The sequence below is a fragment of the Siniperca chuatsi genome, linkage group LG7 (genome assembly GCF_020085105.1).
Source record: "Siniperca chuatsi isolate FFG_IHB_CAS linkage group LG7, ASM2008510v1, whole genome shotgun sequence".
In the NCBI taxonomy this organism is placed as follows: domain Eukaryota; kingdom Metazoa; phylum Chordata; class Actinopteri; order Centrarchiformes; family Sinipercidae; genus Siniperca; species Siniperca chuatsi.
The window spans coordinates 13893354-13908684 of NC_058048.1; the positions used below are offsets into that span (position 1 = coordinate 13893354).

Here is a 15331-nt window from a genome sequence, read left to right on the forward strand (position 1 = left end):
GGGGAATTCCTCTGTTTTTTTTGTTCTGTTTGTGTTGCACTGACACTCCTGATGGATGTGTGTGAGAGAGAGAGAGAGAGAGAACAGTGCCTGGGTGGGAATTCTGCAACAATAATGCTTGTCCACCTTGTGAAACAACATGACAGAGGAATTTCCTTGGAATTCTGCTCTGTGTGGGGGTCTGTCGGATGCTGGGAGGGAATGCAGCGCGGTAAATGCCAAAGAAATGTAGAGGACGTTACACACAAACAAACTGCAGGAATGTCTTCCCTTTAGGGAGCTATTAGCATGCAGGAAAAAGACATTCACTCTTACTGTGCTGCGCCTGGACCCCCCAACAACACACACACACACACACACACACATTTAGCCTGTTTTACACACATCTACAGAGTCACAGCTGTCTCGTGAAGTAAGAATTGCAGTATGACACTGCAGTCATTTTCTGTAGGGCTGAAATGATCAGTCAGTCAATTAGTTGACAGAAAATCGATTAATCGTCAATTTTCAAGCAAAAATGCCAAACAATTGCTGGTTGCAGCTCCTTTAATGTGATGATTTGCTGTTTTACTCTGGTTTATATTATTGTAAATTAAATATCTTCGTGTTTCCGACTGTTGGTCTGACAAAAAATGCAATTTGAGACGTCATTTTGGGTTCTGGCCACTTGTGATGGGTACTTTAAAATATTTTCTCACATTTTATTATCTAAACGATTAATTGAAAAGATAACAGATGAATCAATAATGAAAATAAGTAGCAGCCCCAATTTTCTTCCAATCACATTTCAGTCACATCTCAGTGGTCTCAAAGCTGAAAAAACTCCTTGAAATCCTGCTTCATTAATTCTCCATCTCCTCTATGACTGGTATAGTTTTAAAAATGGAAATCAATAAAGGATGGTGGCCACCTCATAAGTGTACCTCAGCAGAACATTGCATTATACTTTGTGCATTCAGCCACTGTCTTGTTTGATATTCAAAACGTCCTCAAAAGGTTGTCTGATCATTAGTTGTGCTTCCTGGGAACTGAAAAGGGGAGGGGAAAGTACAGATTTTCTTAGCTGTTCCTCTCTGCTCTCTCTTCTTTACCCCCCTGTTAACCGTCAGTCTAGAGAGGGAAATGTGTCTACCAACTACTCATAAATCCAAGCTTGCTCTGTGGTAATTTTAATTGTAGTTTACGCTGTAAACAAATTGCCATATACATATCAAAAACTGTTGACGCCCACAGAGAAAGGAGCAACAGACCAGCAGAGGTTTTTAAAAGTAGAGACTGGCTGCATCTGGACAGTGGATCAGGTTTTGCTGTGATACCTCAAGGCTTTTCCCATCTCTTATAACCTCAAACACATCTACACTTTATGGTTTTAGGAAGTCAAGCTGGCATATGTGTGTGTGTGTGTGTGTATCCATTTACCCTCCCCGTGGAGGAAGACAAGAAAAAGAGGAGGAGGAGAAAGAGAAGAGGCTCTTAGTCTGTCCGTCAGGCTATTTCTGACTGCTGCCATTTCTCTGATTAGATTATGGAGAAACAGAAACCTGGCTCTCCATCGTCCCAGCCTCCCTCTCACTCTATCTCACCCCCCCATGCTCTCTCTCTCCTCCACCTTTTTTCTCTCAGTCTCTCCCTCTTCCTCTGCTGTACATCTGTCTGTCCCTGTCCCCTCTCAGTCCTGGTGTGTCTCCTCCACCTTCTGCTGCTGTTACAAATGGAGGACAGTTCAAGGTGCACGAGAGAAGCAAAACAGAGAAGCGAGCAAGAGAGTAAAAGGTCAAACACGGGAGGAGGAGGAGGGAAATGGAGGACCAGAAAGACGGGAGAAATTACACACATCTCATTAGTATTAGTAGGTCTGAGTGAAGCTTCATCATACTGTATATACCCCACCAGCCAGTACTCCTATGCTGCTATGCTCCAATGATTTTCTGTGTCACTTATCTCGTGGTAGTTTGATTAGGAATATGCACTGTATCAGCACAACTGAAAAATGAAAATTTTATCTGCAACACAGGGCCACAAGATTAAGTAATAATGCATGGCCTTAGATGATATTGCAAAAAGTCTCTAAACAAACTGTAATTAACTGAATTACTAAAACCATTTGGGGCGCCCTGGTGGCCTCTGGGTTTGAGGTGCTGACCATGAACCGCAACATCCCCGGTTCTTGTCCAAACTAATGCATGCCACTCCCCATCTCGCTCTCTCTCTCTCCCCCCTAATTTCTTCTCATCTCTATACTGCCAGCTATCCGATAAAGGCATACAATGCCCCAAAACCATTTTACATGCAGCACCCCTGGGTTTCTGGGGCCCCAGAACAGTTGCTGGTCACCCAGACTCAAATAGAGGGTTAATTGAGTAATCTGGATAACTTTGCAGCTCTTTTTACACCCCTCCAGATGTGAGACGGTTCTGTGTTTATCCAGATAAGACAGTACACCTGCTTCTTTTGAGATGAGCCGTGATCAAATCAAAACTTAAAAACAAACACAGAGTCCTCATGACACAGCTTGCATTTGTTGTGTGTCTAACTTGTGTGAGAGGGCTGGCGGTCAGAGTGCTTGAATGGGTTACATGCACAAATGGACAGTTATGTGTGAGATCTGGCTCAGATGTGATGTGCTGCCTATGAATACTAATCTCTGTTTGGGTGCGTTTGATTTCAGTGCAGTTGCTGTGCAGCGGTGGGCAGCACAGAGAGGTGCAGCAGCCAGGTGGAGGTGGTGAATGATGAACGACTACTAGAGGCTCTCCCATTATCATATCTGTCCCTGCTCTTAACGGGGGATTTTCATCCGTGTCCCTCTGCACTCCTCTCATCTCTCCCTCCCTCCCTCGCTCCCTCTCTTCCTCATTGTGCTCCCCCAGGAAAGCGATCGATTCCACCTCCATTACCTCAGTCCTCTCTGCTCTCAGTTTAAGCTGCAGCGCCGTCATCACAACCTGCACGAGCCTTTTCTTTTGGTTTTACATTTTTGGTCAAATGAGACCCTTGCGTTAACTTATGGAGGCTTTGTTGTGTTTCGGGGATGGACCGGGGTGCACACACACACACACACACCGGATGCCGTCCGGTTACCGCAAGGCAATCACGTGACAGTCCCCTGGGAGAATTAGCATAAAAGACAAATAAAGGACCCCACCAAAAACACACCAGTCTGCCCTCCTTTCTTTTAAAGAAAAGGAACAAATCCATTCCGCCTAATTCGAACCTTGCTCAGGGACAGCTCGCGTGGCAGATTGCAGCCTAATTAGTTTAGAGGGAATTTAATTCAATTAACTTTCCACAGCTCCGCGCGCCCCGCCGCTGGGCTGCTTTCAGAGCGCGGGGCCAGAGCTCGAGATCTAATTAGCGTGTTTGGAGAAGCTCTCCTGCGCGCGGCCATCCCTCGCCGCTCCAGCTGTGGTGTACGTGTGTGCGTGAGTGTGTGTGTGTGTGTGTGTGTGTGTGTGTGTGTGTGTGTATTGTGGTCTCTCGGGACCTGGTTTTTATCCTAAAAAGCTTCTTTTTTAAGTAACATGCCGTTGTCCATTAGGGTAATACAGGTCTGGTGCCGCAGTGGAGAGATGTACGCAGCATGTGAATAACCGCAGCTGCTCTGCGTCATATTCTGGCTGGTGAATGCATGTTGGATTGATGTTAAAATGGACTTCAATTAGGATGAGTGAATTCTGATGGGCTAAAATTAATGGCCACATTTTGACAAAACCTCAGCCTGATGAGCCTTTGTGCTGGACAATTATTTTGTCTCATTAGACTGTGTTGCGCTTTGGTTTTGTCACTTTTTAAAAAAAAATCCAATCTGATTAGAATTTGTGGATTTTTGACTAAAGTTTTGTTGAGACAAAGTCATCGGAGTATTCAAGCAAATGTGATGCTCTTTAGTGAGCACAGTGGTTTCTCTACATGCGCTTTTATAGGTCCCAACGATGATATTTTGAATTCGTGTGCACAGTTTGTAATAACGCTGGTCATGAAAAATTGGTGCAATATGGTGAGATTTTACACGTCTCACAAGCACAAAGAGCCATTTCATTTTAAGCTTTTCTTCTCAGTGCTGTGATGATTTTGGGGATGTTTCATCAGGCTGTTTACACTAATAATGCATTACAACGCATTTAACTTCTCTTAGGTGGTGCATTTCGGCCCAGATTGCAGCTATGACCCACATAAACGGCACAATATGGCCTGAAAAAGAAATTGATGAAGGTATTTAAAATATGTATATAGCCTATATTTTTATTTTCCTCCTGTAGAGTAAGCTAAGGGCTGATTTTGTCATGTATATCAACACCACCTCAGTGAGGAGTTGAATGTAACTCCTACAACACACTGGGTGCTGTTGCTCCTCTCTCTAACCCGGTTAGATGCGCGCCGTCGTCTCGAGCCCGAGCGTCACGGTACATTCCGGTAATTGGGGACTGAAATGCGGGGACAGGCGGACCGACGGGACCCCCCTCCCCCGGCCCCGGGCCCTCCACCTGCACCCCCTCCCTCCTGCACTGTCTCTCATCCATCACCGGGGCAAATCGAATGCACCGCCACCCTCCGCTGCTGTACAGACGCGGGCCAATGTTAACGGCAGGATGTGTGATTTCTGATTTTATTTTATGCGCAATCAAATCCACCTCCGAGAGAAGAGGATCTTAAGAGGGGCGATGACACGACACATTTTAGTGACACTGCCGGTAGAGAGCCAGCTGCTCGGCTGTGTAGATCACACTGGCCTGGTGCGTTTAACACAGTCAGCAGAGTTGAGCATGAAGTTGTAGCAAATGAAAAAGAAGTATGGGTCCTAATTATCCTATGAAATTACAAGGATTCTTAGTCTTTACTAATATCAAAACTAGGGACTGACTGTCAATAATATAAACTATTGATAGGAGATGCAGGCTAAGACCAGAAATGTTATAACGACGCAGAGAATACCTCTTGAGACCTTGTGTGTGTGCCAGAAAGAGAGAGGATTCAATCAGCCACTGCTTGTGCGCAAAATACGCACAGGTGGCAATGAAATCAGCATTAGCGGACTCATTTATAACGTGATACAGTGCAACGAAAACAGACTTCTGCACGGCTTTGCTTGCCATATCCTCTCTATCTTGATTGGCTATAGGTCGAATAATTCAATATACACGACAAATAAATGTCCAATCAAATTCAAGAATGCGAAAATACTCACAGGCGCGTGTGTGGCCTACAAATAGGGCAAATAATTTAAATCATTGAATCAGTTTGACCTCTTTGAATTTATAGACAACTGCTAATAATAAAGATATGAAGGGTCATCTAAATCAAAAATAATTAACAGCATAATCTACATACAAAATGTGGGTTTTAATTTATTTATTATTCACCTAAGATCATTTTACTTATTACAACTGATTCTAAGCATTTTAAAACGCAGAAATGTGGATATTTGTTTATAAAGCATTATCACATTAACTAAAATGTAATGTAAATGAATAGAGCAGCCGTCACAGAGGATACAGTCTCTCCAAAGGACTCAGCATTAGACCTACGCCTGTTTGGTTTTTTTTTGTTTGGTTTTTTTTGTTTTTTTTTTGTCCCCCTGGTTGCATTTTATTAGCAGCTGCACAGCAACCATCAATACCAGAGGCTCTGTCTTCAGTTAACTCGTAATAAAATATTAAAACAATAGTAATAGTGCGCATTCAACGGCACGTTTTTACGCAGCTCGACAAAGAGGAGGTCACTGTCCAGACCCGAGAATCAATAGCTGCCTTAGTCTGAAGCAGGAAAACGGCTTTCGACACACGGGACATGTTCTTCTTTGAGCCTCAGTGATGGATGGACCTGGCAGGCTCTCTCTCTGACTGACAGCTTCACTTGGTTTTCAGATCACCACCGCGTGTCACGGGACAGATACCGGGCTGGGGCCTCCCGCGTGGCTTTTCTTTAAGCCACATGTGTCGAAGCTGTCCCATCCTTTACTCATCCCTTATCCCCCGTCTCCATCCATACACCTCTCCGTCTCTCCATCCAGCTATCCATCCATCACAGAGCCTAGTCTCTCCACCCACCACCACCACCCTGACACACACAACTTATCCCACTGCTCGCCTCGTTAGGGGCCGATCTGCATGCAGCCCCGCAGATCTCCAGCCGGTGTCTTTGGGGTGGAAGACCATCAAAAACAATTACAGTGGCAGGAAAGATGGGAGCAGAGAGGGAACAAATGTTGGGAATTTAATTAGGATTCCTCTACAGATCATGGCCCCCTCTCGTGTTTGAAATAAGCTCGGGCAGACAGGACAACTAATGGGGTCTGAATGGAAGGCCCAGTGCAGTTTGTTTCCCCCCCTGCAATAATACATTTTGCGAAAACAGCGCAGTATAGTTACAGTTATTTATGAGGCACCAGGGTCATTAAACAGGGCAGATTGACGTTTGAACAGAGAGCCTAAATTCATGGGAAACATAACGACAAAACACGGAGAAATCCGATTATAAGGAGTTTTATTATTATATCAAAGTCATTATGGAATTTCTTATTTACACGACTGCTGTGATAGGGCTTTATGTTTTCCTTCATTATTCCCATATAGGAACTTAATTGCTTAATGGTCTTAATCGCTCAATTAGTTACATTTACACTGTTTGTCTCCTGCCATTATAACCTGACGTTTTAATTTTGGATAGTGTTGCTATAGATTTTTAATAAATGATCAATGAAAAGGTGAGTTGATCCTTTAATGTCAACTCAGTCATAACTCCGATTAGAAACGGACAGCATATGTTAAGTGCGTCCATAAGAGTTTTCACTAATAATACAGTCCTCCATGGGCCTATAATCCCTATAGTCGGGGTTCCTCTCTCAGGGGCCCTCAGGAGCCTCTTGGGGACCATTGTGTCCCCCTCTGTTGACTCAGACGTCATGAATGCCAAAGATCCCCGTTACTGTTTCCGTCAAATCGCCCCCATGAATGTAAAAGTCCAAAGTTAAAGCCTCCGCAGAGGAGAGGTCTCCCCCTGCGCTGGAGCACTATAGGATTAGTGGCCTGGAAGAGACCGGTCCCCTCTTTGAAGGGATTAAAGTTGAAATGCTTTTAAAGCGGGAGAAGCTAGGGTCGCTCCTGGCTGCTCTTTTTTTTTGGAGGGGGGCAGAGAGGCAGAAACGGCCTGGAGAGTTTAACTTTGAAACAGTTTAAGTTTCTCGGTAAACTCACCTCTGAACCCACCAGACGGGACGAGGACACACAACAGACGGCGTGGCCCCGCCTGGCAGCTGACTGGTTAATGTGGAAGCCAAAAAAAATCACCAGGCTTATAAAATGTATATTTACTTTTAGAGGCTTAAAGAATATAATCACACAGAGCTGGTATTTTTATAGCATGTAGTATAGCCTATATTCTTCATGTGTTTAGGAGGGGAACCTTCTTCTTTTTTTTTTTTTTTTTTGATTTGATTTAAATCTAATGTTAGAAATGTTGTACCTGTTTCACTATGCTGCAAAGGTATTTTGGTGCTTCATACTGTAGGTCCATGTGGGCTTGGCACTTGATATAACACAATAAATAATGAGTCTGTGGTATTTACTGTGACCTATACTTACAGTATTTGGTGCCATGTAGAACATATAAAGCCTATATTTCTGGGCCTAAAGCATCGAGACGTTGATATCACTTTTATCACTACTTTGATATAACAATTGTACAGACCAACAATAAAGGATAACAGTCCGGTAAAGGGAGCTGAGTCCTTGTCATTATCTCAGGGGAGGAGGCAGGTGCACAAAATCACAACATATTTGCAGACGAGGTGCATTAACGTGCGAAACCGATGTTTCTAAATTGGAGCAAAAGCGTGGGTAAATATTTAGCATAAATAATGAGTTATTATTAGAACTATATACAAACACAGTAACCATTAGACCATTTAAAGAGTTTCCCTTCGGGGATCAATAAAATATTTCTGATTCTGATTCTGATCATTAGAAGCTTGTACGCACAGCAAGAATAAAACATATAACATGCATTCTGCAACATTAAAGTTACTCTATCAAGATCTGGAGTCTAACTCAAATTACAAATTGCCTTGAACCATAATGAGAACATGTGCAGTGGCACAATACAGACACGTGCAATAACGCACGGAGTTTAAACGTTGCGTTTTATTCTATTCAGTGGGGTAGATCCGTTCAGACGGAAGACTGGGTTTTGTTCTGAGTTTCAGAGCTCGATGTTCAACCAGAACTACAACATCCAACATCAGCACAAGATGAACAACTGTATGAACAGGAGCGCCGCGTGCCGCCCCGCCCCAAACATCCACCAGCTCTCACCAGCCACACAATAAACGCTTTGAACAAATCTTATTATTAATACTTATTTGTAGTTTAAGTGAGTTGGCCCACAGCGCGGCAAATGCGCGCGCGTGTTTGGCGGGTTAATGACATTAAGGAGCATCATCATGCAGCCTCTGGTCAAGCGGAGATAAGAGCGCGCACTTGGAGCCCTGTTGTGCATTTTGAGCGCGCGCGCACAAGCCAAACTTAATTAATTTCTCGCATGCACGTACAACGTAATGTTTGGTTTGTGGGTTATATTATATGGCGAGATGTATCCACTAATAAAAAGCCTGTTCATTTCATGAGCAGCGCCTGAAATGCAGCGAGCAGCCGTCATGTTTTTACATAGCGCCAGATTTGGGAACTGCGTGGAGCGCGCGCGCCTGCCTGCCGGTTTCAAGCCCTCTCTCTCTCTCTCGCTCTCTCTCAGTGTGTGTGTGTGTGTGTGTGTGTGTGTGTGTGTGTGTGTGTGTGTGCGTGCGTGTGATGGGGGCCGTGTGGGATATGACTTATCACATTGTATGACACCGAACAATAAACTTAAACCAATTTATGGAGCGTCAATGCGTTTATGGTTAGCCTGTCGTGGTTGCTCAGTTGTCTCCGCAGCCAATTCCCGCTCTCGTCCTATACATCAAACTGACGCTCACTCTGGTGACATCTCCGTAAAAGTGATCGGAATCAAATCAAAGCTTTTAATCTCAGCAATCACCGTCACATCTGGACGTTTCCCCCCACATAAAGACTTCTGTGGCTGAGCTGCAGTTTGTTTCCACGAGCCGTTTGAGGGGCAGTGAAACCACATTGACCGGCGACGGGGCGTTATTGGGGCTTAACCTGCAGCCTGCTCATAAACTGCATAAACTAATCGTAGGCCTATATAATATCGGGAAATAATCAGACATTAGACTCTCCCAGAACATGTTGTCTGTCCTGAGTGTGTTTTGTTTAGTAGATGCGTCCAATATCGGACACATTTCAATCCCAAACCGAGCGATTCCCTATCAACATTGCTCCTTTATATTCACTTTTTAAAATCTCTACAGGCTTATATAGGCCTGTCTTGGGATATTTTACATAACGCTAAAATCATATTCAGGAGTTCATACCCACTCAGTCCCAGTCTTCTGTCTGAATGCAAAGAAAGGCTAAACGGGATAAAATATCACAAATAAACTTTACAAACCGGACATGGTCTATGAGCAATTTTAGAGGCTGTTAAGCCGGACTACTTTCTTGGCTTCAATAGGTGGAATAAGAGGGGAAATATAGAAACGTAGCAATAAGCATAGAAGTGGCTGAAATGGGGCTTGCATTTCTACCTGGAGAGCTTGTGATCTGATTAAACTCATCATAAACGCAGTTTAAAGGAGATGTGGTAGGCCCACCACTGAAACACTGTTATATTTGGGCTGAGAGGGAAGACTTGACTCTTCGCGTCCGATGAAGGAAGCATTACAGAAGACATTAAAGCTGTTTTAAATAAAGAAGCCGCTGCTTTTTAGACTCGAGTTAACTCTGCTGACACCTGCGAGCTCGCGATGCTCTGGAGCGCGTGGGCGGTGCAGTGAGCGGTGGGAGGTGGGCCGTCCGTGTCCACGCTCACTCACTGGTGGCATTGTCATGGAAACTAGACCACCGCCTCGCTATTGTCTCGCGCTCTGCCAAGTTTATTATAAACACCGCGCGAGCCGCAGCGCGCTGTCAAACGGAGCGCGAGAGCAGAGCGAACTGCAGTCCAGGGAGGAAAGCTGAAAGGGCGGACAGAAAGAGAGAAAAAGCAGGAGAAAGTGAAGAAAGGAGAGTGAAGCTGTAGAGAGAAAAGCGAAAACATCTGGATTATTTACCAAGAAAAACGCCAAACAGCCGCGTGACAGTGAGATATACACCACAAAGCTGACAGGAGTTCTGGAAAGACGAACCAACAGTCCTTGGAGATACTGGAGACAGACCAACTCTGACTGGTTTGAACTATATTCACTCTATCTCCTACAATACCAGGCGGCTGAAGACACAGCCGAACCCTCTCTGAATCAGAGTTCACTCCGTCGTTTCTTTTTGCAGACCGGTGTTTGCACCGGCTGATCTCCATGTATAAAATGGATTACTCCTACCTGAACTCCTATGACTCCTGCATGGCGGCCATGGAAGCGTCGGCCTACGCGGACTTCAGCTCTTGCAGCCAGGCCAGCTCCTTCCAGTACAACCCGATCCGGAGCGGACCCTTCTCCAACCCGGGCTGCACTCCGCTCAGCACGGCCAGCTGCACCCTGGGAGCCCTGCGAGAGCACCAGCCCACACCTTACTCCTCAGGTACAGGAGCCTCTACTTTATTCTCCAGGAGGTCTACAGGTATCTAAATAAAGGTTGTAGGGTGAGCGAATTCTTGTTCATTAGGCTAATAATTCTTCCTAAGTTATAGAAGCTATACACTGCGTCGTCTCCATCGTTTCCTCTGGCTTGAGCTGCGAAACACATCTTATATTGATATTTAAAGAAACGGGGGGGGGAGAAAAAAGAAAATATTTATTTAAACTCTATTCTTTGTTATAGATTACCAAACCATCTAAACAGTTTAAGGCCTAAATTGTTTTACATTGATTTATTCTTAATAGACTTAATTCCTGATTTGGAATTAAATCACTGCAAAAACTTATTTATGGAGACACATTTTAATGCTAAATCAGTGTAATAATTTACCTTTCATGTTTTTAAATCTTTGAATGTTGACGTTGAAAAGCTAAGAGAGTTTTAAAGGTGAAACACTGTATTTCGATAGTAATTTGGACAATAGCCTTTATATGCATGCGTCAATCTATAAAATAATATATATAATTTATATAGGCTGTATAACTAAATACTATAATAATGATAATAATAATAATAATAATAATAATACATAATCAATACTAGAATAATACTAGAAAAAATGCAAGTTTGACAGCTTGCCGAAATTTACCTTGAACGATCACGCGCGCGCGCGCGCGCACGCGCACACACACACACACACACACACACACACACACACACACACACACACACACACACACACACACACACACCTGTTGGCCATACCTAGGTCCACCTAACAGACAAACTGTTTGGGTGTGCAATTATTCTATATTTGCCTGCAACCATAATTGTGTCCTATTCTTATATTGAAATTGAATTTAAGATTTTAAACTCAATATCCATTTTGTTCGTTTTGTTCTTAACTCAGTGAAATTCTGTTCCTTTCTGGTTGAGTTTCTGTGGATTTTAACAGCCTCACACATGCATTTAAATGTTTGCTTTGTGTATTGTGACGTTCCTATAATAAGTCGTGAACTCCAAAACAACCGAAATTCATTAGTTGCAAACACTGAAATTCAGTTTAAACGAATTTAACAGATTACGGTACACTTGCTGAATTAAAAGCGCACAGTGAACTTTTATTATAAAACATTTCATAAATTCGTTAAATAAAACGTCCAATTATATTAGTTTTAAGCCTATAACTAATTTGAATAATTGGCTAAATGATTTTCCTTCACTGTATTACGAGGGTCAAAAATGATAAAACACAAACATTTTATAGGCTAAATTAAATAAAAAGTATGAATTAACCAGCTTTGTGAATGGACTACACGCTTGGATATTTCCTCTTCAACATTTTGTTATAAATGCGGCCTGCTATAGGCCTTCAGCCTATTGAACACATCTGGACAATGCGACATTTTATCAATCAATTAATTGCCTTCCACAAACCGGTAACTAAAAACAGTTACTTATTAATTGACGAAAAGCAGTTGATTGTCGTTGATCGAACTGTGAACGATTTCCTGATAAAGTTTAAAAAAAAATCCGACAAGGTAAAACCGGCCCTGCTTCATTTACGCAGAGCCTCTCCGCGTTTTCAATGTTACTGTAATCCATGTAGCCTCTGCTGTTTTGAAGAGGCAGTCAGTCCAAAATACATTTTGCTTTTCGACCACTTAACCGATATCATTTCTCCCTCTTAGTTCCTTACAAGTTTTTCTCGGACCCTTCCGGCCTGAACGAAAAGAGGAAGCAGCGGCGCATCAGGACCACCTTCACCAGCTCCCAGCTGAAGGAGCTGGAGCGGGTCTTTGCCGAGACACACTATCCGGACATCTACACGCGAGAGGAGCTGGCGCTGAAGATAGACCTGACCGAGGCGCGGGTGCAGGTGAGAGGAACAGGCTACATGTAACTTTGGAACCGTTTGTCTGACATTTTAATTTATGACTCTATCCATCCATCCATCCATCCCATGCTGTGTCTTTCATCAAATATTCATTTTACCTCTGTCTGTGTTGAACAGGTGTGGTTTCAGAACAGGCGTGCCAAGTTTCGTAAGCAGGAGCGTGCAGCAAACGCCAAAGCCAACAGCTCTGGTGGCACCTCGGGCAGCACCAGCAGCAGCAGCTCTGGAGGGAAGAAGGGCGGCGAGCCGAGATCTTCATCAGACGATGATGAGTCCAAAGAATCCACCTGCAGCCCCACACCTGACAGCACGGCCTCCCTGCCCGGCTCGGCCAATGGAAACTTGGGCAGCCCTGCCAGCCTGAGCCCCAGCCCGGCTCCTGTCAACAGCGTCTACGCTAACACCTCCAGCTCTCCGGTTCTCCAGGGCCTGAAGCCGCCCAGCTGGTCCAGCCTGGGGCCATCCAACCCAGCTGTGGCCCAGCCTGCTGCCCAGACTCAGGAGATTCTGAAGGCCTGGCAGCCGGCGGACAGTATGACCGGGCCCTTTGCCGGAGTCCTGTCCTCCTTCCACAGAAAACCCAACCCCACCATCAAGACGAACCTGTTCTGAAGCACAGAGGAAGAGCAAATCAGAAACAGACATTATGTGGTCTACTGGAACACTGAGGAGTTTCTAGCTTTTGTTGAGAGAGTCAGGACTTGCCCATTATAACGCTGAATTCACTGGTGAAGCCTGCTGTAGTTCAGCAAGGCCCTCGGTTCTCCTCTAAAAAAAACTATCCTGTCAAACTGATTCAAAGCTCAGATAATAAAGTCAAAAGGTCTGGTCACCATCTCTCACCCCAAAATATTATGCAACTGCACATTATACCTGCAAAACTCTACCTGGACATGGTCAGTTTCTTCCCTGCCATGACTTAAACTCGTCACTTTCACCCTCAAATCAGAGCTGTTCGTTCATACAGTTTGCCAAGAAATCTTCCTCAGACCAAACTAAAAGACACAGTGTTGTCACCTCTATTTAATGATGTAACACTCTTCATGTACAGGATCTTAAACTCCACAGTGTCAGAAGGATGTTTGTGTGTAACCAAGTCAGAACACACACACACACACACACACACACACACACACACACACACACACAAGCTCTTTTCCTTTATCTTAGACTCACATTCCCACACTCACTGCATTGCAACAAACCCTGTCGTGCTCATCAGAGCCGCTGAGCATGGCGGTCAGGTACAAGTTTAAAGCAGAAATCTAAACATCACGCTCCAGTCTCTGCTGGGGAAACAAAACAAACTTTTACCCTCAAGCACAACTTCCTCTAAGCCCCCTGACACACAGACTCCCACCAGAAGGGAACAGGGTCCCCCCTAAACCTCTTTGCCGAGCAGAGCAGAGCACCCCAAAATCCAATTAGAGTGGTCGGGTCCAGACCAGACTCCTCCCCAGTTCATCCCCTCCTCCTTCTTCTTTACTGTATCAAGTCCTGACTCACCCTCTCTCATCCTCAATGTGACCCCAAAAAACCCCCTCCACCTCCAGGCTTTATGGTCCCATCCCTTCACTCTCTCTGTCCCACCAAGCCTTTCTCTATCAAACAGTGGGCACTTTGTTAAAATTCAGCAGGGGAAAGAGACGGAGACTTCTGCTGCAGTTTCCTGCCCTGTTCTTCGGGTGGAGAGAGGTGAAGAGTTATACCCAGAGCAAAGTGTAACCTACAAATCTGTCAATCTAATTATAACTGATGTGCTGTTGGTATCATGGTACTACTACTGGTTTCTCACTTTCATCAGGAGCGTTTTGATGATTCTCCTGCTGGATTGGTGGGAGCGAATGAGTTTGTTCAGCAGGCAGCGCTTCAGTCTGTAGTATGAACTCGGACTCATCCCCCGCTCTGACTCTTTAACTTTCGGTTAACGGTTTCATTAACTCTCCCACAGCCGAAAAATATGGGATGATCTTTCTCAGAAATGCAACGCAAGCTGGTTAAATGTTGGCAATATAGAGAGCGATGCAGACAGTTGCTGGAGTTTTTTACTGTGTGTCCATTAATACCCTGGTTTTGTTCATGTTGACCCCCATTGTTTTTGCAAAAAAAAAGAAAGAATCAGCTGTTTGTTAGTTCTTTCACCTTTGCGAAGTTGCTTGTGTATCATCTCTATTTCATTTCGTTGCAAAACACTGAAACAAGACTGATTTCGGAGCAGATTTTTTGGGAGGGGTTTACTCCAGAAATCTACTCAAAAAGGTGAAAAAACCCCCATGTATTTATTAATATTCTTTATTATGTCAGTGAGAAATCCACACATTTCTTTGAACTGCTCCATGAAATTTTGTGACTGTAAATTCCGTAATTAGTAATATAAATATTAGGTAGCCTTTTGTTTATTTCTCTAATGTTGCTTTACAGATTTATTTCATTGAGGAGCATCTGTCTCTCTGACCAACACGTCCATGAAAACTATGAATTGACAGAAGCTCTAGTGAATGAGAAGTTATAGCACTACTCTGAATATTCTAATAAATCTACATTATGGAAGCACTACGTGACGCGTTTAATGATCTGGTTTCTTGTGTGTAAGAGAGTGATGGGAGTGTTGAGTGTTATGTGCAAAGTCAGACCTCAGACACTCACAAAGCTGTTTTCATGAACACAGCTCCTGAAATCATGGTTAAATAAAAACTTAAGGGACTGTCACTTATTTTAATTTTACCGTACACTGTTTCCCCTTTCCTTTAATGAGGCAAGTCTACAGGTCACGGACCGTAACTGTTTCATCCTTTAAGCTTTCCCTGCA

At 44.0% G+C, this 15331-nt stretch overlaps 1 protein-coding gene across 1 annotated transcript; it reads left to right on the plus strand.

Annotated features, from left to right (window-relative positions):
• Positions 1 to 9853: 9853 nt before the first annotated feature.
• Positions 9854 to 14048, plus strand: phox2a (paired like homeobox 2A). The gene is made up of 3 exons (XM_044202384.1): positions 9854 to 10628; positions 12317 to 12504; positions 12640 to 14048. Exons 1-3 carry the CDS (start codon positions 10406 to 10408, stop codon positions 13132 to 13134), a joined length of 906 nt encoding a protein of 301 aa, XP_044058319.1. The 5' UTR covers positions 9854 to 10405; the 3' UTR covers positions 13135 to 14048.
• The last annotated feature ends 1283 nt before the right edge of the window (positions 14049 to 15331 follow it).

Excerpts from the sequence above, each read along its gene's own strand:
- phox2a (XM_044202384.1), top strand. The coding sequence starts at position 10,406 with ATGTATAAAATGGATTACTCCTACCTGAACTCCTATGACTCCTGCATG. Across the intron at positions 10,629-12,316 it reads GCCCACACCTTACTCCTCAG|TTCCTTACAAGTTTTTCTCG; the intron begins GTACAGGAGCCT and ends TCTCCCTCTTAG. Across the intron at positions 12,505-12,639 it reads TGACCGAGGCGCGGGTGCAG|GTGTGGTTTCAGAACAGGCG; the intron begins GTGAGAGGAACA and ends TGTGTTGAACAG.